This window comes from Ostrinia furnacalis, unplaced genomic scaffold (genome assembly GCF_004193835.3).
Source record: "Ostrinia furnacalis isolate ACB-3 unplaced genomic scaffold, ASM419383v2 OfSCF1657, whole genome shotgun sequence".
NCBI classification, from domain to species: domain Eukaryota; kingdom Metazoa; phylum Arthropoda; class Insecta; order Lepidoptera; family Crambidae; genus Ostrinia; species Ostrinia furnacalis.
The window spans coordinates 568,037-591,849 of NW_021131896.1; the positions used below are offsets into that span (position 1 = coordinate 568,037).

General features: G+C 35.8%; 2 protein-coding genes across 2 annotated transcripts in view; one reads left to right on the top strand and one right to left on the bottom strand.

Annotated features, from left to right (window-relative positions):
• Positions 1-23,813, bottom strand: part of LOC114353450 (facilitated trehalose transporter Tret1-2 homolog) — a 113,054-nt gene that overhangs the window by 22,487 nt on the left and 66,754 nt on the right. The window lies entirely within an intron of this gene.
• BomSIFR (neuropeptide FF receptor 2-like) overlaps positions 4,378-23,813 on the top strand; it is a 137,538-nt gene continuing 118,102 nt past the window's right edge. Inside the window, exon 1 of the mRNA XM_028305428.1 lies at positions 4,378-4,936. Coding sequence (XP_028161229.1) covers positions 4,378-4,936 — 559 coding nt within the window. The remainder of the gene's footprint in view (positions 4,937-23,813) is intronic.

Genomic DNA, 23,813 nt, shown 5'->3' on the forward strand with positions numbered 1-23,813 from the left:
CGCGTACGAAGTCGCGGGCGGCCGCTAGTAGGTAATATTGTTGATGGTGGTTGATGATATTCCTCATTTACTGACATCATGAGTAGTCTGAAATCAATATTGTGATTTAATTTTATTTCTTTTAGGGTTATATCCTAACCATATTGAGAACTAGGAATACCCTGTTGTAGTGAGTCCCATCTGGGAAGGACAACAAGGAACTGGACATTATTGATTAATGTAGGTATCGTTTATTTCAAGTCAAATAAATAAAATAGAGTCGACTCTCTAACCGATTCTCCATGGGTGCAGTTTGTCATCGCCTCGTACAAAGGCAATTCTTACTCACTATTGAATAATAACTTTAAAAAAAACCGACTTCAAATGCGTGAACACAAATAATACCTATTCAACAAAAAAATAATCGTTCAAATTGGTTCATAATCGGCGGAGATATTGCGTAAAAAAAGTTCATCCCCAATTTTCCACCCTTGGGGGTTGATTTTTTTATTATTAAATTTAAATGGGACCACCCATGATTACCTATACGCCGAAAAAAGGTTTGTTCAAATCGGTTCATAATTGGCGGAGTTATCGCGTAACAAACATAGAAAAAAAAACATACGGGTCGAATTGAGAACCTCCTCCTTTTTTTGAAGTCGGTTGAAAATAATTTCATTTTCAATAACATCAAAAACATGTTTAAAGCTTTAATAAAACACTTTTCAACTACAAACTGCTTTAAAACATTGTAAAGTTTTATTACTTTGTGAACGATAATAAACCATAGACAACCAGCTAACATCTCGATAATATACCATGAATCAATGCATTGCCGCAAGCAGACCCGGGTTTGAGCAAGCAATCACATCATAGTCCCATCTGACATGAAGTACCTACAGACAGTAGGTCCATGGCAGGAGAAAAAAAAAAAGATCCTTGTCGTGAATTAAGAACGCTACATTTACGCTCCTGTATATTACCTATTCCCGTCCGTATTCACAAACGATGCTTGCTTTAGTGAAGCAGCAACCGCGAATCGTTGAATAGAGCTCTGTGATTGGTTCATGTGTCACGCTGTGCGTCCACGCGCACTGTGAGACCACATAGTAATGTTTGTGTATACGGGCGTAAGTATATGATGAGAGGATTGATTGAAACAGTCATCGTCAGTTGAAAACTCACAGTAAATTATGAAAGTAGTTAGAAATCGTATATCAAGCTATAGGTATTTGGCACGTGTATAAAATGCCCTGGAAGGGGCCTATGTACTGAATAAACTATTTGAAATTGAATGTCTATTTACCTATTTTTAAAGTCATCTATCATACATTTACTACACAAGTACCTAATTCAAACATAGAGAATGAGACATGGTACAAATAATCCTCACTTTTCACTTTAAAGTTAAATGATTTATCAATGCATATCAACAAGTGAATAGCAAAGAAAGGCGATGCAATTTTACCTGTCTTTATGTTTAATATAATAGAGTGTATTAGGGTATGTTCCTGCGTGACCTACTATGTACCCTTTCGCTATGTTCCACCCCATAAAGCTGATCTCACGCGTAGTTTTTGCTATAAATTGAAAGTGCAGTGACCTTTCATAATATTTGGGGTCGTAAACTTTGATCCCCACTCACCCCGGGACAGTAAATACAGAATTACTCGTCTTGTAATAACACTGTGAACATTGTTTAGTTACGACTCGATTCCAGAATATCCGCGATTTTTCACAATTTTATTGCTCATACAAGTTGATTATTTAAGTCTCGCATATAAAATTGACATGACTCAATTTCGCATTTTTGTAATAAAATATGTCGATTCATTCGCGCATATCACAAAATTCTACACATTCTACGAAATGAAAAATAGGTACACCAATGATATTGTTCGAGGATGGCTTTATCTAAAATGTAAATAATTAAATTCCGCTAAATATACGAGACACCACGATTAGAATAGCATATTAGCCGACGATCAATAGAGCTTTACGAATCGAAGTAGGCCAGTTCGATAGATGTTGCGGTCTTATTTGAATGTTGTTTAAAATCGAACAGATACATAAGGCTACGATAATTAATACCGTGTAACTAATATCATCAGTTATGACGAAGTCAAACATTTATTCGCGAATTCAAAAACCTTGATTAGTTTATAATCATATCAATCCTGATATAATTTAAGAGTTGTCTTAACTACCATACATCTATATATATGTTACAGGAAATGTATGAAATCTAGGAATTGTATACTTTTCCTAGGAAATGTATACAATTCCGAAGCTATTTAGGAAATGTATAAAATATTGCTTTAGAGATTTTTTAATACGCACATATCCTAGGAAATGTATACTTTTCCTAGGAATTTTATAGAATTCCAATATTGTATTAGGAAATGTATAAAACTAAGCGGCACAAGCACGGTCGCGTGGTCGGGTGCCCCTCGGTACGCCTAAAATTTCATTTAGCCAAACCACATTGGCCGATAGGTACTTTTAACTCACAATTATTATTGTTTAGCCTGACAGTTGTTTTCGCACTATTATACTTTGGCCGAAAAAAATATTTGCCTAAAATTTATTAGCATACCTCTCTTTCGGCATCACGCATATTACGCTGAAGTATTGGAAATCTCTAATTTTAACATCTCTTTTATTAAACTATTATTGGCATGAAGGTTTTAGTACTCCTGTAGCTGGATAACCAATGTCTCGGTTAGGTCAGGTTAGACTTGAGACCTTTTCTCCGAAACTTTTAAGTTTCGAATAATTAAATGATTTTGTGTAAAAAATTTTAGGCTTAAAATTTGTGTGCCATAGCATAGACAACTAGGCGTACAAAAAATTTGGCGATTCGATAGAGACCCGGCGTAATCGGATGATGCAATATCCTCCCCTCGCACCGCATGTCCACGCGTATTCATTGAAATCTTAACATTTCCGATTGCTGTTTAGGAAATGTATAATTTTCCTAGGAAATGTGTCTAATATAATTTACATCACACATTTCCGGGTGATTTTAGGACTTATACACAATTCCTAGGAATTTTATACAATGACGGATTTCATACATTTCCTGTAACATATACAAAAGAAAGTCGTGTTAGTTACTTCGCTTATAACTCAAGAACGGCTGAACCGATTTAGCTGAAAATTGTCAGGGAGGTAGTTTAGAGCCAGGAGAAGGACATAGGATACTTTTTATCCCGTTCGAAATTAAAAAAAAGTCTGCTTATTTATTGCCATTAAGGCGGAACAAAGTTCGCCGGGTCAGCTAGTATTTAATGTAATTACATAAATAATAATAATAATATGCCTAATTAGGCATATTATTATATAATAGCTGAAAAAAAAAACAGATTATAAGTTCTGTAGAAATTTAGTGCCAGAAACTTCGAAAAGAAAGCAATTCCCAATTACAGTTGTTACGAATGTCATTATTATTGCAATCCTATCCTATTAAAATCACTTGTTAACATTTTATTAATTTTGTATTTTGCCTCGTTACCTTAACCGTCGCTGACATCCAACGAAGCTTCATGCATAATCATTGTGTCGTTGTTCCTGGGATTGCTAGAAGCCTAAATTAAGTCTAACTTGGAAAACAAAGCTTTTTGACCCCACTGTCAGATAGATCTCCAATAGTTTCTGAAAGTCCATCGAACTTATCTCCTGGATTTACTTGAAGTTTAATAAACAACAATAATCGAGTTAGTTCAGATTCGATAGAAATCTAAACAATTGACCAACAAAAACCAAGTATTGACTGGGACTGAGAGTTTATTCACTCTTCTAATGTTGGTTAGTAACCTTTGGAGTAAGATTCTTCTTCTTTGATTTGAAAATATCCTTTTTTTTTAATTTAAAAATGTTTAAATTCTCTTATGACGTGGATAACTTTTGTACCCGTAACAATATGTATGGGCTACATTTGCCTTTTGAGGTCGAATTCTCGGCTCGATACGACACGTGTATATTCGCCCAATTTCGCGAAGCGCGACACCGAAAATTCAATTACGGATCACTCCGATCAAAATGCATGGAACGCTAACCTTTCGGCCGCCCGGATGCATTCTGAACGACCTTCCAATTTTCCTGGAAATTCCCATTTTCACCCCAAAAGTGCTAGTTGCGACTTTATCCAGCCAAAGTAAGGACCTTGCAGAGTGCAAGTTACGGGTGTTCTGCGCGCGAGCCTTGCACATGCGTCCCGCGCCGTCGCTCCGTAGCGCGCTACGCTCAGACGGCGTGCGACCGCCGACCGCTACGATCGTAGACCCGCTACGAACCCTCCCGTTCATACTACGAAACTTTTCATACTTTTCTAACTGTAACTTTTGATTTGCGCGTTCGTTTTATGTGAGTGTATGTGTCGGAGATGTGGCTTTGATGATGGCTCCTCTAAGGGTACCCACGGACTTTTTCACTGACGATATGACGGAGTTTTTGAACTTCTCCACTCAGAATCCCCAGCACGAGACCCGGCACCACGGAAGGCACCGGAACCACTCTCACGTGCGAGAGAACCACTCTAAAAACCACAACGTGGTGGACATAATTTCTAATACGATCATGGAGGTGATGCATACCAAGTTGGTGCCGGAGAACAGCGTGTTGCCGGACTTGGAGCCGTTGTCGACTCACATGGAAGGCGCGATGGACCGTCACTATCCTTTGCGGATGAACATTACGATGAACAGGTCTGACTTTGGTGTGATCAACGACGAGTTTATGTATAGACACAGTGGTGCGATGACGGCGGTGTATTGCGCCGCGTACTTGTTGGTGTTTGTGGTGGGTCTGATCGGGAACTGCTTCGTGATCGCGGTGGTGTACCGCTCGCCGCGCATGAGGACCGTCACCAACTTCTTCATCGTGAACCTGGCGGTGGCGGACATCCTCGTGATCGTCTTCTGCCTGCCAGCGACCCTCGCCTCCAACATATTTGTCCGTGAGTACTTACAACTAAGTTTTGTTTCAACTTCGATGGTTCTTGTCACTTTTGAGAGTGCTTACATTTGAATGGCTTGAAATAATTAAGTTGGATCATTTTTAATCTCGTTAAAGTATACATAATTTATGCAAATAATGTACAATAAAAACATTAATTTTGATACTAATTGAAGGATAAAAATAAAGCGTTATCTTATTTACCTACATAATTATTTTTATTTGAAAACGCTAGCCAAATTAGTTTACGTCTGTCAGTCTTCGTATTAAAATCACATGCCTACAATCTCGCGCTCTCCTAAATTGCAAGAATCATTTACTTGCAGCTTTGCATCCGTTAAATGCACAGGATTAATCAAGAGCAGCGGTTAATAATAATAATAATAAATATCCTTGGACATTTTACACTGCGCTTCTAGTCCCAAACTAAGCAAAGCTTGTACTATGGGTACTAGACAACGGATATAAACATACTTAAATACTTTTTTTTTGTAAATACATACTTATTATACATAGAAAACACCCAGTCCAATACAAACAAATATGTTCATGCACACAAATGTTTGTACTGTGCGGGAATCGAACCCGCTACCTCCGGAATAGTAGTCCGTTTCGAACCACTACACCAAACAGCCGACAATTACTATTGGCCGGTTAATATTGACCGAGTCAACATTGACTCGACGCTTTGACTCGATGCTCGGAGTGGATTTTAATTGCGATCGATTTGCTGCTCGGTCACGATAGTAATATAATAGAGCTGCAAATTACTTAATGAATGGGCACGTCAGTTTGTACGGCGTAGTAGCCGTACAAGATATCGACGCGTATTTTGTTGATGTACAGGAATTGAAGATTTTCGTCATTATGCGATTCGATTTTTATGATACTTGTATGCGAATATAACATAATTTACTAAGCTAATTTGCTTACTATTGTTTTTGAAAAGCAGGTGTACGATACAACTGTTCTTTATTGGACTTCAAGTTTAAATTTTAGCTTTTACACTACTTTTTTTTACTTCGGTGAATTAAAAGTGAAGGTAAGTAACAATTCTGCATATTATAAGCTTCTCGCATTTTCGTGTTACTTGATAGCTCAAGAGACTTTATTTATTTGTTTTACTAATGACTATGGATGGTTTGAGTTGTTGTTTGTTTTTTTATCCACAATGAGGAAGCTCTTGGCTTGCATCTCACCTGACAGAAAGTGATGATCAGGCCGAACTCTGATTAATACTTTTATGAGACGCTTGCAAATAAATCTCCAAAAGGTATATATTCAAGAAGATGCATTAGATTATAACAACAACCATTTGTACCGTGAAACAAGTATATAAATTAGTTTTTACGCTTAGTCATGAAAAACTTAAGTACCAATTTTAACTTAAACCAATTCAGAACTTTATTAATTAGTCTACACTTCCAAATTATACCGAATGATTTACTAACCAAATAAATGGTACTAAAACTTAGTGGATTTAGAAGTAATGAGAATAATTAGCCAAATGCCAGACGTTTTAAGGTCACCAGAGCGTTTGTATAAAACAGAGGACTGTGCCTGACATAATGGGGGCTCCAGGAAATATTATGGCTTTGACGGGTATTGTTTTTAATTGACTTGAAAAGGTTTTAGTTTTAGTAGATTTAATTATGTCCTAGAATATTATAACGTTTCGTTCAATAAAGTTAGGTTAGACTAGCCGCAGACACAGACTTTTTGTCGGCCGATAGTTAGGTCGTCTGTTAATGAGTATGGACATGTTCATACAGCTACAGTGCGCACATTAGGTACACTAATTTGGTATCGGCCGATTCTTTATTCAAATGAGAATCGGGCCCAACTATCGGCCGACTAAAAGTCTAAGCCTGCGGGGAGTCTAAACCTAGGCGCAGACCACCGATTTTTAGCCGGCCGATAATAAAATTGGGCCTGACTCTAATTTGTATGAAGAATCAATCGGTGTAATGTGCGCACTTCCATACATGCCCATACTGATTAACTGCCCGACTAAACTATCGGCCGATAAAAAATCGGTGGTCTGCGTCTAGTCTGAGCTCAAATCAAACAATAGGTAGCTTAAATGTTTGTCATTCGGATGAAGCTGTTTCGTACGTGTGTGAGGCCTAATTTCGTAGCTGTACAGTGGATGTGGGATGCTTCTATTTTCGGAAATACATTACGTTAATCTAAGTAGTAAAGGCTTTGTGGATTAAATCAGCCAATAATTGTCTCTTTTGTATTGACTTTTTTTTACTGAAATTCACTATAAAGGTACCAACTCTCTGATTTTAACGCCCGTCAAGCAGCAAATCCAACGCACAGCGTTGAATAGAGCTCTGTGATTGGTTCGTGTGTCACCCTATGTGTCCACGTGCACTGTGAGATCTCATAGTACTTAATGGTTGTGAATACGGGCGTAAGTGGTTTAGCATTATTATGACTTTATGAAATTCGTACAAGAGCTTTTTATTTTAAATGGCAAAATGTAACCAATCAACGTTATGACTGGTTACGACCCTTTCAGCATACGAACTTATTCGTATGATTTATCGTAGGTTTAGCGGTGAAATATGTTATTTTTGTGCCCTTTTTCCTTTTTCTAGGTTCCAGTCGGGTGGGCCGGCCTGACGTACATTTATAAAGAATGGCTCATTGTATAAAATAACAGTTCGGTTGTGTTCTGAGAAGGGGTAAACACACTTTCTTTTATATCTGATCTTTCAAAAAGCTGACGCATTTATGATTAAACTTTTCACGGTTTTTGATTTTTAAATAAGTCAACATTGAAACAAAATATCATCTCAATTATTTCAAGTTTGAAGAATATTTTGATCGTCTAGATAAGTTATCAGCTACGAAATCCTTATAATATAGGTACTTATAAGTACTTACTTATTTCAATATTTACGACTAAAATTAACAATAACTCAGGAAATTAAATAAACAACATAAATAGAATGCGTTTCATTATAAATTCATGAAATAAAAATTCACAAGTTATAGGGAGTTTGGTTTCAGACCAACTTTAGTCATTCCATGTTGGTAGCCAATATGTTTGTCTCGGCGGACTTCCATTTTATTTTAGAGTAGGTATTATGTTTTTGTATCTTTTCATACAAGCTGTTCTGAATGAATCAATTTATAAATGCTACGGGTAAAATAACAATGACATGAATCGAATATTCGATGAAAAATAATGCAGCAAGTAATATTGATATTTTTGCGACTGATCCCTAATTTAAAAAGCCAGCTTCTAAAGTAAATTAAAACCGATAACTTAGTCTTAGTTAAAAAGTCAACTACTTACAAAGTTACTAGACAAATACGTACTTAATATTTTGGCTGAATTTTTAATATGCTCTTTTCTTCTAAACTTCAACCATTAATGAAGCCGTAATGTGATTATACCCATCAAGTCCTACAATAAAGCCTGCAAAAAGAAAGCAATTTAATATCATAAGTTATCTTCATCAAAAATAAGCTATTTACATGCCGTTATTTCAGAATTAAAAGTTATAAATCGGTATTTTTTGTGTTATGTTTGCTGAACGATTAATGAATCTTTTTCAGCTTTTCAGAAGGGTATTGTTTGTAATCCATCCGAGGGCAAATTCTTTGAGGATGTCAATAGAGAGTATTTGAAAAATTCGGAAAGAGCAATGATCTTTCTGAGCGAGACTTTCAGCTCTCCTTATTTCTGGGAGTCAACTTTGAACTTTCGGAAAGGGTTGCTAAATAAATATTACTATAAAATACTTCTAGCGATAAAATTATTAGCAAATATTTTTTTAGTAGTACGGCTAACGGCCCATTGACCCAAACACTGTGCCATCCTATCTAGTTGTAATAAGTCTGTTTTTGCAAAGATAGTCTACTGTCGCTACATTTAATAAGTCAACTCAGTATTTATTTACAGAATAAATGTTGTTTTGAATATTTTAAAATTCAAATGAAAATAATTTTACCTACCTGGAATTTTCTGGATGGTCGAGAACAATTTGTGAGTTAATTTCTAGATTGTTTCAATGGGGAGATAAAAGGGAGCCCTAAAAGTGATTATAACTGGAATGAAACCACACAGGCTCTATTCAGAATTTGTATTGTATTCTCAGAACATCGGTTATTCAGAATTGCCAAAGTTTTCCTTTGAAAGGCTACGGTGAAGCAAATTGAATCACGTGTTTTTTTATTAAATATACAAATTAAGGTACTAGATCTTAAAATTTGATCCTCAGGCAGATTTCGTAGTGGGTTTTTGGGAACCATTAGACAATAATTATAATACTTCCATAATCCTAATTATTGAACCTAGACTCGAGAAGAACCTAAAGAAGTTCATTGTGATATTTCTATCACTGATATTTCCTTAAAAGATCCCAAGCTACTAAAGGAATAAAACCTAAATTATGCACGACTTTCAAATATCTATTCAACGAATGGGACTCTATCGTGCCTGAACAATAAATAGGCTGCAGACATAGCTTGTGTGAAGCCACAAACACATATTTTAAGGATGTAACTAGCTTTTGCCCGCGGCTTCACCCGCGTGAAATTTATTTTGTCACAGATCGTCATAAATTATAGACTATAATATGTTATTCTAAGTTATAAACAATAATACCGTAAAGTTTCATCAAAATCCCTTCAGTAGTTTTTGCGTGAAAGAGTAACAAACATCTTGACATCCAGACATCGAAACTTTCGCATTTATAATATTAGTAGGATTTAAGTATTTAATAGAAATATAGAATTAATTTATTGCGAGGAGAAAATAAAGGAAATTAAGGTCCAGATAAAATGTTAATTATGCTTCATGGTCAAGAAACTGGTAAACAAAAGCTCCAACTGGTAAACAAAAGCTCCTTTAACTTCCTATGTATTTGTTGAAAGATCTTTACCAGAAATAAGAATGCCTGTACTTTTATTGTTATGTACTCGTACTGTAGTATAACTTAGTCGGTGTTGTTTGTGAAACCTAGCCTCTATGAATCAACTTCATTCTTCTTTCTGAATTAACTTTACTGTGCCAATTACTTTTGAAAGCTCTTTTATCTTGCGTATTAAGAGATATCTAGTTTATTCTAGACTACTAACTTTACTACATGTCCATTGTTGAAATCTCGTAATTAACTCACGACTCAAGCAGAGATTGTGCGTAGGTAGACTTGTCTTTTATTGCTTTGGGCTCTAGTTTTCAAGGTTAGCAGTTCAAGGGCAAATTTTGGGTTATATACTTCGCAAGTCAATTTTGTTAATGAAATATGATAAACATCGATTGTTGTAACACTAGCTATATTAGTGTCTCAGTGATATCAATATAATTTAGACTCGAGTATAGGTTTCTCGAGTTATTGGGGTAAAGAGTTTGTTGACAAATTAATAGGCTTCATTGATTAGCAAAATTGACAAAGTTTATTGGCAGATTGTATTAGTAGGACATACATAATAATATTATGTAGTAGCGGCCGCCCGCGACTTCGTACGCGTGGATCCCGTTTTACCCCCTTCATCTATCTTACGGGATTAGGATTTTTTCATACAAATGTTTATTCCCGCTAACTCCCGTTCCCGTGGGAATTTCGGGAATTCCTTGTTGTAACTAAGTTTTAAGTTTACTAAAGTACCACCTACATGCCAAATTTCAAGCGTCTAACTTAAGCGGTTTAGATTTTTCATACAAAAGGATTTTCCCGCTAATTCCCGTTCCAGTGGGAATTACTAAGTATACTATAACCTGCCCAGGAGTATGAAGAATAATTGTACCAAGTTTCGTTAAAATCCGTCAAGTTTTTTGTTTCTATAAGGAACATACAGACAGACAGACAGACAAAAATCTTACTGATTGCAATTCTGGCATCAGTATCGATCACTTATCACCCCCTGATAGTTATTTTGAAAATATATTTCATGTAAAGAATTGACCTCTCTACAAATTTATTATAAGTATAGATTTTAAATTCTCTCTGAAGTATTGTCACATTGATACAGGGCAGTTAAGTAGCGTATTTCACTCTACGACTTACAAAACATTACTTCAAAAGTAAACGACTCTTCATGGAGAAAAAAATAAAATACTTACGTGATAATTCACGTATCACTCCAGCAAGTAACAACTATTCAGAATATTAGTGAATAAATATATAATTTTCGTCTTCTGTTCTTGCGTAGGAGGAATGTTTATGGAGGGAAATATTTTATGTATAGGACATAAATAAATATTTCCCGTCATGATAAACGTTTACTGCTTTCAGTCGTCATTTCATTTAAATGAGGTTTTGCATCGATACGTTTGCTCAAAGAATTTCAAGTGTGATAAAATACTGAGTTTCTTAGACGTATTAGTCCCGTGTGTTCCCGTATTAGTATTAAGAAACGACACCCCAAACTCGATTCTTACTCAAGCATCGACATTCAATCACTTACTCAAGTTCACACTATGAGTGAGTCATAGGTATAGGTAGTAGTTTATAATAGGGGCAAGACGACCAGTTCGACGCGCAGAAAATTTTAGCATATAATTAGTTGAATTTCTGTGGGTCAAAAACGGACTTCATTGTGTCGCAACAAAAGTGTAGTTTTCATAGCAAGTGTCATTTTATAATAGGGGTCTAGGACTAAACCCTAGCCTAGGGTTAAAATACTAAAGGTGAATTCGCACTCAAATTTATCATGATTTTTAAATAAAAAAGTAACGTAGAATTGAAATAGATACATATGCTACGAAAGTAAGTCTAGACTCTAGACGATTATAATAATAACCACAAGCAAACACGGTGTAAATATTTATGGAGCACTATTTTTAACTATCGAGTTTATATTCTGTCCTGCTCACCGGGAAGGCACAGAACGGAACAGCACCATAGCAGACTCTTGATATTAAAGGTAGCATCTTTATAGTAAGAAGTTTATTTTAAGATACTTTTTAACTGTTCACTAAACGCTTTTGGTTTCCTCTTTTTCTTGTTTCTTTTTTATCACTTTTCTTCTAACTTTTGAGGATTCCAAGCTTCGTATAATTTCTTTGAAAATAATGGTTAATAAGTAGGTATACAGGATGTTATGTAATAATTTGAATATTAGCTAATATATTACAAACAAGTTTAACAAAAATAAACAAAAGATTAATAATGTGAAAAGTCTAATTTTTTTTCTCTATTATATCACATTAAATAGTGTATTGTAGACTAAAGGTCATTTCCGAAGCTAAAATTAAGGTTAATTTATTTAATGACTTCTTATTTGATTAAAAGTCTAAATTATCTGAAAATCATGATCGCCATCCCAACAAAAAGCTCTCTATTTCCCCTTCAGTATGACGCACAATACGTTTTCAGGTCTATAAATTGCCTACATCCTGAACTTCAGCTTTACAGGTCAAGTAGCTGCAAGATAAATTAGTGTTTGTCAGTGAGTGACCTTTTAGCACATAAGTCATAACATTCATAAAAGACACGAAATGTATCGTTCCTCTGAGGCTACCCTCATAACAGTCGCCAAAATAAACAGGGCAACATTTATCGCTGTCAATATGAAACCGAAGCTTTGTCTGGATTGCCCAATATTCCCTTTACTGTGTTCCATATAAAATAGGAATTTCAAAGTATTCTGAGATTGAATCAGAGTCTTGTTTAGTGCAATTTGCGAGTGAAACACGTTCTTATTAGCTAAGCTAACATTTTTACTGGACCATAAAGACGTCCGTCTGACTAAGCGTGTTTTCCAACAAGGCTGAATGCATTGTTGCAGTTTACGCGAATCGGAAATGTGAGCGAGCGAGCGTTTGCTGTCTTCGTATAAATCCAGGGTATTCTAGATAGGCAAAATACTTTTGAAACAATCGAATTTGTCAAGAACAGACGCTTGGGTATTCTGATTGGATAACTTTTCTGGGTGACTGAGTTGAGGAATGTTAAAAGAAAATGAGAATAGTTAAGAAATTAATTACAAAGCTCAATAGTTACGTAACTGTTTACCAAACATCGTAAAAGTGATTACCCACTGAATGAGGTAGGTATAGGAACTGATTTATCACAATCCCCAACAATAATCCTTAAAGTAACTTTTCCAATTATTAGAACATTAAAACTAAATCTATGATTTAGGTAGCAGTTATTTCTTTAAAATAAGCTATTGTTTGCAACGAAATGTTTGCCCTGCAGATGAAACAGACAGACTTGCAGTTTATTGTAATCGGAAACGTTCTTGCGCGTCTCGGCTGTGATGGATCGCTGACGGGCGTGTTTCAGTATTTTCTTAGAATACAACTTTATGATTTCTGAAATCAGTTACAAATACACTAAAGCCCTTCTAAAGTAATGCTGGGGTCTTTGAACAAGCAAGAATTTGAAACCCCATGAGATATCTTCTATACTTATAATAAATCTGTAGAGAGGTCAATTCTGTACATGAAATATATTTTCAAAATAACTATCAGGGGGTGATTAGTGATCGATACTGATGCCAAAAATGCAATCAGTAAAATTTTTGTCTGTCTGTCTGTCTGTCTGTCTGTCTGTCTGTCTGTCTGTCTGTCTGTCTGTCTGTCTGTCTGTCTGTCTGTCTGTCTGTCTGTCTGTCTGTATGTTCCTTATAGAAACAAAAACCACTTGACGGATTTTAACGAAACTTGGTACAATTATTCTTCATACTCCTGGGCAGGTTATAGGATACTTAGGAATTCCCACGGGACCGGGAATTAGCGGGAAAATCCTTTTGTACGAAAAATCTAAACCGCTTAAGTTAGACGCTTGAAATTTGGCATGCAGGTACCTTAGTAAACTTAAAGCTTAGTTACAACAGGATATTGCAAAATTCCCATGGGATCGGGAGTTAGTGGGAAAAAACATTTGTATGAAAAAATCTAAACCGCGTAAGATAGACTCTTGAAATTTGGCATGCAAGTACCTTAGTAAACTTAAAGCTTAGTTACAACAGGATATTGCAAAATTCCAACGGGAACGGGAGTTAGCTGGAAAAAACATTTGTATGAAAAAATCTAAACCGCGTAAGATAGATGAAGGGGGTAAAACGGGATCCACGCGTACGAAGTCGCGGGCGGCCGCTAGTTATAACTAAAATAATAATTAAACGCCTTGGACACGTGCCTCAATAAAGTTGAATGTAGAGACGGACTGGCCTATAGCATTGATGGACAAAAACAAAGAACTAGCGGGGTCAACCTTATTAGCACCGAATATAATTATCCTGCTTTCGCCTCCGAGATTTATTTTACCATGTAGTACCCCTGTACGACAACCCAATCCGCACACAATATTCAGCGTAGTAGTATTAAAAAACAAAAGAGCGGGCAACCCCACCCCTACCACGCTGTGGGCTCGGTGTCCGAGCGGTCTCATTCCTTTGTGCGCACGCGCAACGACCGCACGCAGTATAAGAAAAATGCTTAAGTGACGTCACCAGGACGTTTTTACCGACAAAAAACGTAATTATTTTAAGTTGTGCAGTGTAGTGACGAGAATTAGACCCAACATAAATCTCTTCGGCGAAAACAGGATAATTTAGATCGAACTTCACTTGGTAAGTTCGTTTGATCATTCAATTATTTGTTAAAACATTCTCCCTCTTTTAATTGAAATGACAATGATGTGTAAGTAAATAGTAAAAATTTGAAGAAAATAAGTAGGTAGACGTAGAATGGAACATAAAAGTAACATCCGTGAAACAGTTGATTTTGATTGTATCCATTCCATCTCGGTCAAAGTAAAAGTTTAAAATCTCTATTTCTCTTTTGTCTACTGAAAATGATGGCTAAGCAACTGTTTAAAAACTTTAGCATTACAGCGATTAACTTAATAAATTCCCGATGCCACAAGCTGTGTCGGAGCATCCCAGTAATATTCCCAGACAGCCCCATTTACGGCCATCCCTCAAAACGGAGCGTTTCCCCGAATCCCTCGGGGCAATCTCCAGAGTGGATTCTTGTATTTTTCTAAGACAAATTCTAGATTAATTTGCTGCACAATGTAAATAGACGCAGTAAGATTAATTACATTCTGTGTATCACGATGCTGAATCATAATCGAAAAAATAAATAGAGCATAGGTTTTCTATCCCGCGTATTGAAGATAAGAATATCTTGATAAGGTAAAAATTTTAAATCAAACAATACATTAATTCTGATATACCATGCATCTGACAACGCTAAAATTAATGTACTCGTTTCATAAAATTTGACACATTTAAGAGCGATTGGACAAAATTGATTGGGTCATTAGCACAGCACTGGTATCGAAGCCGGTGTAAGAGGGCGTGGCAAAAGGTGAATTGCTACAGTGGGTGACATTTTGAAACACATTCGACGGCATAAAGATTCGAAGCTTTGGAATAAAAAGCTATTGAGAGAGTAGAAAAATGACTGATCTCAATTTGTATTACGAACAAGATTCGTTACTAATGCTATCATGACAACATGTAGCTAAAGTCCAGTCGCCGAGTACGTAGAATTTTGTCCAATGAACCCAAGCTACCCCTCCTTATCGCTCGTGCGTAATTATATTGCTGACGCTCGCACACTCACTGCGGCCGCCCGTCGCACAGTCGCGACAGCAGACCGGACTTTAGCTGAACATATAATTTGTAATGCAAGTGTTTTATTTTTTATCAGCTACCTTATCTATATCCTAATGTGAGTATGATGTGGAGCTACTGAACGTAGTCGAGCTGTGGTCGTCTGTGTCTAGTGCATTCCGTCGTGTTAGCACAGCGGTTTAGACTAATTTATGGCCGCCGGTCCTCGGGCGAATTTATTTCCTCAATAAATCCGAGCGATCGTGTGCATTCCAGTTTATATACTTGGAACCCTTTGTGAGGTGTGGAAACACGTGGTTTTGGAGTGACGGGTAGATAATTAATTTAATGTAGCCGTCTAAAACAGATTTCTAGTTAATAGTTCTTCCTTCAATTACGAGCTTTGATACACCGAAAAAGGTTTATTTTTTTATTCACAACGAGGAAGCTCTTGGCCTGTATCTCACCTGATGGTAAGTGACGATCAGGCCGAAGGTGGAAGCGATAGCAAACTTATAACAATTGCTTTGAGCACTGGTGCCAATAATTTTGTATAAGAGAAGATGAGAAGGTTTAAGTATAAGATCTCAAGGAAAAGAGTTTTCTTTTATCCTTTAATTTCTGCATCTTTTCCCAATTTCCTTATTGTAAAAAAAAGTGCAGTATCCTCTCACCCTCGTCGCCAAGGCCCGCCGCGGCCGTAAACACTGTAACGGCTGTAATAAGAGGGCTGACATATTTCTTTTACTACTCGTTCGGTTAACGAGGAGAGGTACTGATAAGAATTACAACCTTCGACTACATTTCACTCCAAAGTAAACCCTAGACAAACGGATTAGGGCTCAAAGTACAGTAGATAGGGGGTGCAGTAAGAATTTTAAATCGCTCTTGGAGTGGCCCTCGTTCATATTTCGTCTAGTGTGTGATTTGCTGGCCGGGATAAGTGGTCCGCGTTGGAAATTCGCAGAAATATTTTCAAGAAATAAGTAGAGATATCGAAAGGTATTAGAAAGTTTCTATCAGCTGTCAACTAGAGTTATTGAAAGAGAAATGTAAACTAGTACGAATATTGCAAATGGGAAAGTGACTGATCTGACTCATAGAGCTGTCCCAATCTAAATGCTTGGATTTTTTACATTTAATTCAAATAAACTTTCTCTAAAGAAAATACAATTGAGTGAATAGCACACACGAGTGTACAATTTGATGATTCCTCATTTCCTTCTACATTACATTACATTCCTCATCTTCTTCAAATCAAGAGATATGAACAGATAAAATAGGTAATACCTACTTTGATTTATGAATAAAACACGCGAAATAGAAATTCAGAAACATTTTCTAAAGGTCTCTAAAATATGGAATAATTAGAACGCTGTTTATACATGCGTGGGAGCTACTTATTTATGAACTCAAGTTTAAATTATCGGGTATCCTATCCTACTAATATTATAAATGCAAAAGTTTGGATGTCTGGATGTCTGGATTTTTGTTACTCTTTCACGCAAAAACTACTGAACGGATTTTGATGAATCTTTACAGTATTATTGTTTATAAGCCAGAATAACATAGGCTATGACGATCTGTGACAAACTAAATTTCACGCGGGTGAAGCCGCGGGCAGAAGCTAGTATATAGGATCAAAAGGAACCTATTCTCAATTTTCAAATTTGATAAACTAATATTAACTTCTTAGAATAGCTAGAGTTGTTTCCAGAAATAGATTTATATTTTTATATTGCTACTACGATAAGTCCACAGTCCACATAAAAGGATACAGTGAAATAAATTTCTCCCCTTTTTGGATTAGGTTAAATTAGAATAGTTAATTACATTACTGTATCAATAATTAATACCTTTATTAAAGTTATACAATATAATCCACTTAATGTGATAACCATTAATTTCGTATGAGATATAAATGTATCATCTATCTATTTCTACTTAGCTTCAAACGTACATTATTAAATCAGTCATACCTATCTGAATTCCTGGAAATCTGTATCTGCCCTTTATGTCTTAATTACCTAAGTGACAATTCTTAGAATGTGAAGTTGTCCAACAAACTAACTTTAAAATCTTCGCTTGTTAATTATTCTAGGTACTTGCTTTCTAAAGAGATGTTAATGACCTCGAATGGCTTAATTCAAAAGTATATTTTAGTTTCTTCGAAAATAGAAGCACAGAACAAAAGGATTAAGTAATTAATTAGGTAGTTCATTCATCCAGTAAAGCAAGAGATTCTGGATATACTTGGTCGACTTTGAGAACTTGTTACGTTCTTATACGTCATTGACTCTATTAGGTGTGTAAAAAGATTATCTATTTTGGAAAGATTAAAAAAATATTTCTGCTTCGAAATGGTAACGCCTATTTCACCAGCGTGGTTAATGTAAAAAAAAAATGTACAGAAAGAAACTTGTAATTGAATTTGTAACTAAACTTTAAATAATTCGGATAAAGATTAATTTTCTGGATCAAATAATTGGAATTAATTCCTTGATTAAGTAATGTAATTCTGTAATGAATCAAAAGACTTTAATGTGTACTTGTGTGAACATAAAAATAATTATGTGTTATTAGAAAATGCAATTCAAAATGAGATGCAATATTGATCAGTCCAAACCAAAGTCTTGACAAATATCGATAAGATTCACTTTCTACGTTAAACTTTGCGAGAGTTTTATTCTTTTAATCCAGACGAGACGAAATGTTCCCCTTTGTTAGGGTCCAATGGACTTAATACCACATATCTCGGAATCATATTCCTGTAAAGAGTTTTGATGTTCTAGCCAGAAGTATGAAGACTCTATGTTTTGTGGATTGTTGTAATCCTCACTTTTGGTTTAGTTCTTTTAGCTAACAATTTTTTGGAAGTAGTTATGCAATGGTGACGTTTCATGCTTTACATTAACTTTCAAAAATTGCCTACAACAGAAGCAAATCATCGCTTACAATAAAAGTGAATGGCCAATTTTCTTGCGAGCATTGCCTTTTCCTGTTTACATTATCAAGGTCTTTTTTTCAACACTTCAAGCATCCGTGAAAGCCAATCGTTCTTATACTTCTCTTTTTTTCTATCCTTGTTTTCGTCGAAAAGTATATTGCATAGCGAAATGAAACATAAAGGCTCTGTGTTGTGATATTACAAGCGTGTTGTTGACTTTTATCCTCTGCTTATTGGACACATAAATACTTGATGCTGACTATTTTAGAAGGGGTTCCTTGTTGGTCATAATGTAGAGAGCTATTTTTAGCAATACTGTAAGCTAAGACAGTCCATAACGCGTTAAAAATATATTCTTTGCTACAACTGCCAGTCCCGTGGGGCGGCTAGAAATAAAAGCGCTTTCTTAACTACAATGTTTGCTTTCCACGTGTGTGGAATAATTTAGAACAGACTCAAAATATTGTGACTGTGATTACTATGGTAAAAAGAACCTACCTATTGCATGCTATGCTATGTAAATTGTAAGATTCGAACCCGCGTTCCTTGGATCTCGAGTCGGCCAGTCTGACCCCTTAACCATTGTTGAACCATAATATCCAATTTCATGGGATATTTTATACATAATTAACTAGGTACTCAATTTCGAATGACTTAATACACTCAACTCTAAATAAATATTACACCGCGCTCGCATTTAGGGTGGTTTACGAACATAAATTACTTGACTTAATCAAAAAGACACATGAGACCATCCAGATTAGGTAACTCAGAATACAGATTTCTAAGCCAGTAGCCACTAGGCTAGGCTGAAAATAGAATAGAAATAGAATTACAACGAGTTAGGTTAGTTAACAACATCATATTTCAAAGGCTTAGAGAGGAAGTCACTCTTGTAAAATTGAAACAATGGTCGGGTATTAACAAACTAATTGGGTTGAACAACCGATTATTAAGTGAGAATGACTAAATTATTTAAAAGGCAGAGGCACGTACCACGTAATCACTACAAAGGGTCAATATTACCCTGTTAATTGTTTCGGAATAGAGATTTTCGGGCTGGTTTACAAGTTTAATTTTACTTTGCAGTGCAGTTAAAATTTAAAATACTAAGCATTCGTTGATTTTGTTTTTATTCAGGTTGAAACTATTTTTGTGTTATAATGTGATTTGACTCTACACATGAAATGCAGTCGGAGTTATGCCTCCGTATCAAAATATGTACAAATCATTTTGTAAAACAAATTCAAGTTGTATGTTTTGTTTGTTTCTTGTTGTACAACAATTGTTCAGTATTTTTATTTTATCAGGGTTTTTTTTTTTAATTTTAATAACCGTACTGATTGTAGAAGGGTGAGCTCAACTTTTGGTATTTGCTGTCTTTCTTTCTTTTCTAACTTTGAATAGTTTTCTTCAGAGCATGTTTCCTGGGACTATTTACATATAAAACGTCGCAAAAGGGTGCGCCCTTATTTCAACCACTCAGCTATCACGAGTGATAAACTATCCAATAATAAAAGTATTTTATTGAAATCCTAACACTCGGAGAAAACATTTCATTCGGTGTGTAATTTATCTTGACAATGTATCTTAGCACTGTTACTGTCGCTCGTGTTGTACAGTGCCTCCAGTGCTTTGCCGTCAGAGAATGGGTGTACTCGTACAGAACACCCTGTAGCAAAAAAAGCTGTACTCTAAGACATTGGAAGAAAGTCTAAAATCCTTCGCATGCTTTAGGGAAGGGTGTACAGAATGTTGAGATCACTTTTATAGCGTGCACAAAGTACGTATAAGATTGAGAATTTTTAAATGTTCGTATTCGTATAGATATTATCTGTTTTATTGCTATAGTGGAGACAATTTTATTACTTATACCTAACAGTTTTCATTGAAATAAACTACATTACATGATCTGTAGTGAGCCGAATTGAAATCTCACACTGGCGGACGCCCACGACTTCGTTTGCGTGAATCATTTATCTATTTCGCTTTCAGATTTTTCATTATATTGATTTTTAATATCTATTCTAAAGAGGTGTCATTCACAACGCGAAAATTAACATCGTTTTCAGTAAGTTTCTAAAATAAAAAGTAATATGCGTCGAAAATCTGTCTCTACCAATTATTTTTCTTCTATTTAAACTTCGCGTCAACATTGGATACCGTAGATGCCTTTAGCACCGCGTCACAAACTGTTATTATCTTCAAAATTCAATAGAGAGACAAAGGTTATGTATCAGTTTTATCACAGGCTCTAGAGCTTTGTGCAAAAATATCGCGGCTCTTTTGGCGTTCGTTCACCGTAACCCGAGACGCGAGGCACAACACTTGCCTGGAGAGGTTCAAGGTTGCCATGACGACTGAGTGCAGATTAAACGACTGTGACGAGGAATTATGATCGATGGGAAGACATATAGGTGTGAACTAGACTCGAGGCGAAGGCAGAATTCGCACTCAATTAAATGTAAAATTGTTTTCAGTAATTTCAAACAACTTATTGTAATTTGATAGTGTCAATCACAACAAAAATGCCTTCAAATAGGTGACGTAACGATTTTTGAATACAATGGAAGCCTTAATCTAAAAATGCAGTCGTCTTTTAAAGAATCTCATATAAAATCCTGAAAAACATAGAACGTCATATGACTTTGTTGAATCCTCTGCGTATAAATAAAGGCAATAAAACCTCTACATTTTTAAAGATAAACAAGAAAATAACCTTTTTATACTTGAATAGCGTGGGCACTTCTATCAAAGGTGCTTTATTTTCACCCTTCACTTCACATTATAAAAGCTCTCTTCAACGATATTAGTAACATGAGCGTGTGTCTTGTTAGACAGCCTACGTATGACATTGTTTTTCAATATTGAATCATACTCGTTGTTCTTTAAGACGATTTTGAGTTGAGTTTATATTTTTGTAGCTTTTGGCTATAAGAAGTCAGGGCAAAGTGCACTTTGAGCGTTGAGAGGGAAAATATTTGTGTTTTGTTCTGAAATTGTTCAGCGCAGAAACAGCTATTGCAAGTATAAGTTCCATATGATTATAGTTTTATGAACTAAAATGAACACTTCAGTTTCAAGTGGGTCATATTGGTTTTATAAAACGTCTTTGAAGAAGATTGATGACACAAAAGGAAGTAGTTTGAAGTTTATAGCCTTAGCCTTAACCATCAATTTTATTATAAAGCACTACGTGAATATATTATTAAAAACTCAAATTATGTGTTAATTTAATAATTTAAGGTTTGGATAGCACCTTAACCTGTGTGATTCGGTAAATAGATTTAGTATACAAAATATCTAAAAATAATCTTACAAAAACTTAGCGAAACCAAAAGCTATATCTTTATGTTTATTGCATTGAATGTTTAGTAAAAATATATCATCTGTAATGTATTATTTAATTCAATCTATTCCGTTAAAGCCATAACAATAACTAAGCAAGGTTTAGGTTTACGAGGGCGGCACTGAAAATTTCGGGAATCAAGGAAGTGAAACAACATTACCATTTAAAAATGTATTTATTGCGTTTTTAACTATTCTCCGCGAAATTTGACACATTTTTCCATACACGAAACCAATCATTGAAGCAACCATTCCATTCGGAAGTTTGGGTCTCCAAAATGGCCGTTTTGTAGGCGTCCACAGCTTCTTCAGGTGATGAAAATCTCTGACCACGCAATTTATTCTTTATTTTAGGGAAAGTATAGAAATCATTAGGGCTTAGGTTGGGGCTGTATGGCGGATGGTCTAATAATTCTATGTTTTCTTGCTCTAAAAACTCTTTTGTTCTGTGCGCGGTGTGAGAACTCGCATTGTCATGATGGAGGATGATGCGGCGGTTGCAGTTCTCTTTACGGAGTTCAGAAACGACCTGTGGCAAACAAATGCTAGCATACCATTCTGCATTAACCGTTCTTTGTCCCCCAAGAGGAATAGTCGCAACATGGCCGGTTTTGGAGACAAACGTGGCCACCATTTTTTTTGCAACACTCCGTGAACGAACAATTTTTGTTGGCTTTAACTCATTTTCGAACACCCAAACTCGTGACTGGTTTTTTGTTTCGGGTTCGTACGCGTATATCCAGGATTCGTCACCTGATACGATGTTATATACAGACATTTGAGGATCCTGCATGTAATCTTTCGAGAGTTCTGACGCACCAAGTAACGCGAGCCGTTTTTTGCTCTTTACAGAGCGAATGCGGTATCCATCGGGAAAACAAGTTTTTTACACCTAATTGTTCACGCAGGATTATTTGTATTTGACTCATGCCAATGTCTAAAGTTGCCTGAATTTCGCGGTATGTCACATGTCGATCTTCTTCAATCAGCTTACGCACAGCATCATCGTTTTCTTGGGTGACTGCAGTTTTTGGACGACCTTGACGGGGATCATCACTGAGCTTGACACGTCCACGTTGAAGTTCAGCAAACCAGCGATAAATTGTGGTTTTGGATGGGGCTTCATCACCAAATGCAGAAATCATCCGGTCAACACACTGTTTTTGTGTTAAACCACTTCGAAAGTCATAATAAATCATCGCTCTTGAATTTTCTCGAGTCAATTCCATTTTCTCAACGACTAAACAAGTTTGAGAAGACCTTGTGATAAGACCAAAAATCTTTTTTTAAATAAATAAATGGTATTGGATTTTTAAAACCAAGGAGTTTGCAATTAGTAAGATTTTAATATGATAGGAACAGTGGAAATATTCCATTCCCGATACTTTTAGTGCAGCTCGTAGTAATATCTTCCTTAACCCTCAATGTTGCCAGCTTTCAGCGGATCTGGAGGTTCCAAATAATTATCCAGGTCTTAACTTAAGGCGACTGCTGACGTGAAAGAGTCTTTTTTCATGATAATTAATTAAACTAGGCTTACGTTATATTCCGCTTGTTATGTACCCACTAATTAAGCAAATGACGTTTGCGTGCTGTCTTTCGTACGACCCTATTACGTCATCTTACACCCACATGAGCCGTATAAAATATCATTTTTTTTCCACAAGCTCACCAATTACCTAGCCTCAAATTTAGTATAGTTTTATTGTAATTAGATAGTGGATTGGATAGTTAATATAAAGATGAATGTAAATATACAATCATATGCTATGTAAGCTTGTGCTCATCATATTACCACGTGTTCATGGTGGTTTTTTAACCAGCCAATAAATTAATCAAAAAAATAAGATGGCATCTGTACTTTCGCACGTAAACGCGCCTTTACGACAGTCGGTTATACAGAGGATCAAGGACTTGCAATCTTAGTTCTCATCCAGAATGGACTTGCGGTTTATTTTCAAGACAATTACAGAGATTTTCCTTTTTTATCATAAACTTGTAGTGTCTTTCTTGATTTGATGGCTGGGAATCTGTTTTGTTACTTTTCTGTGAA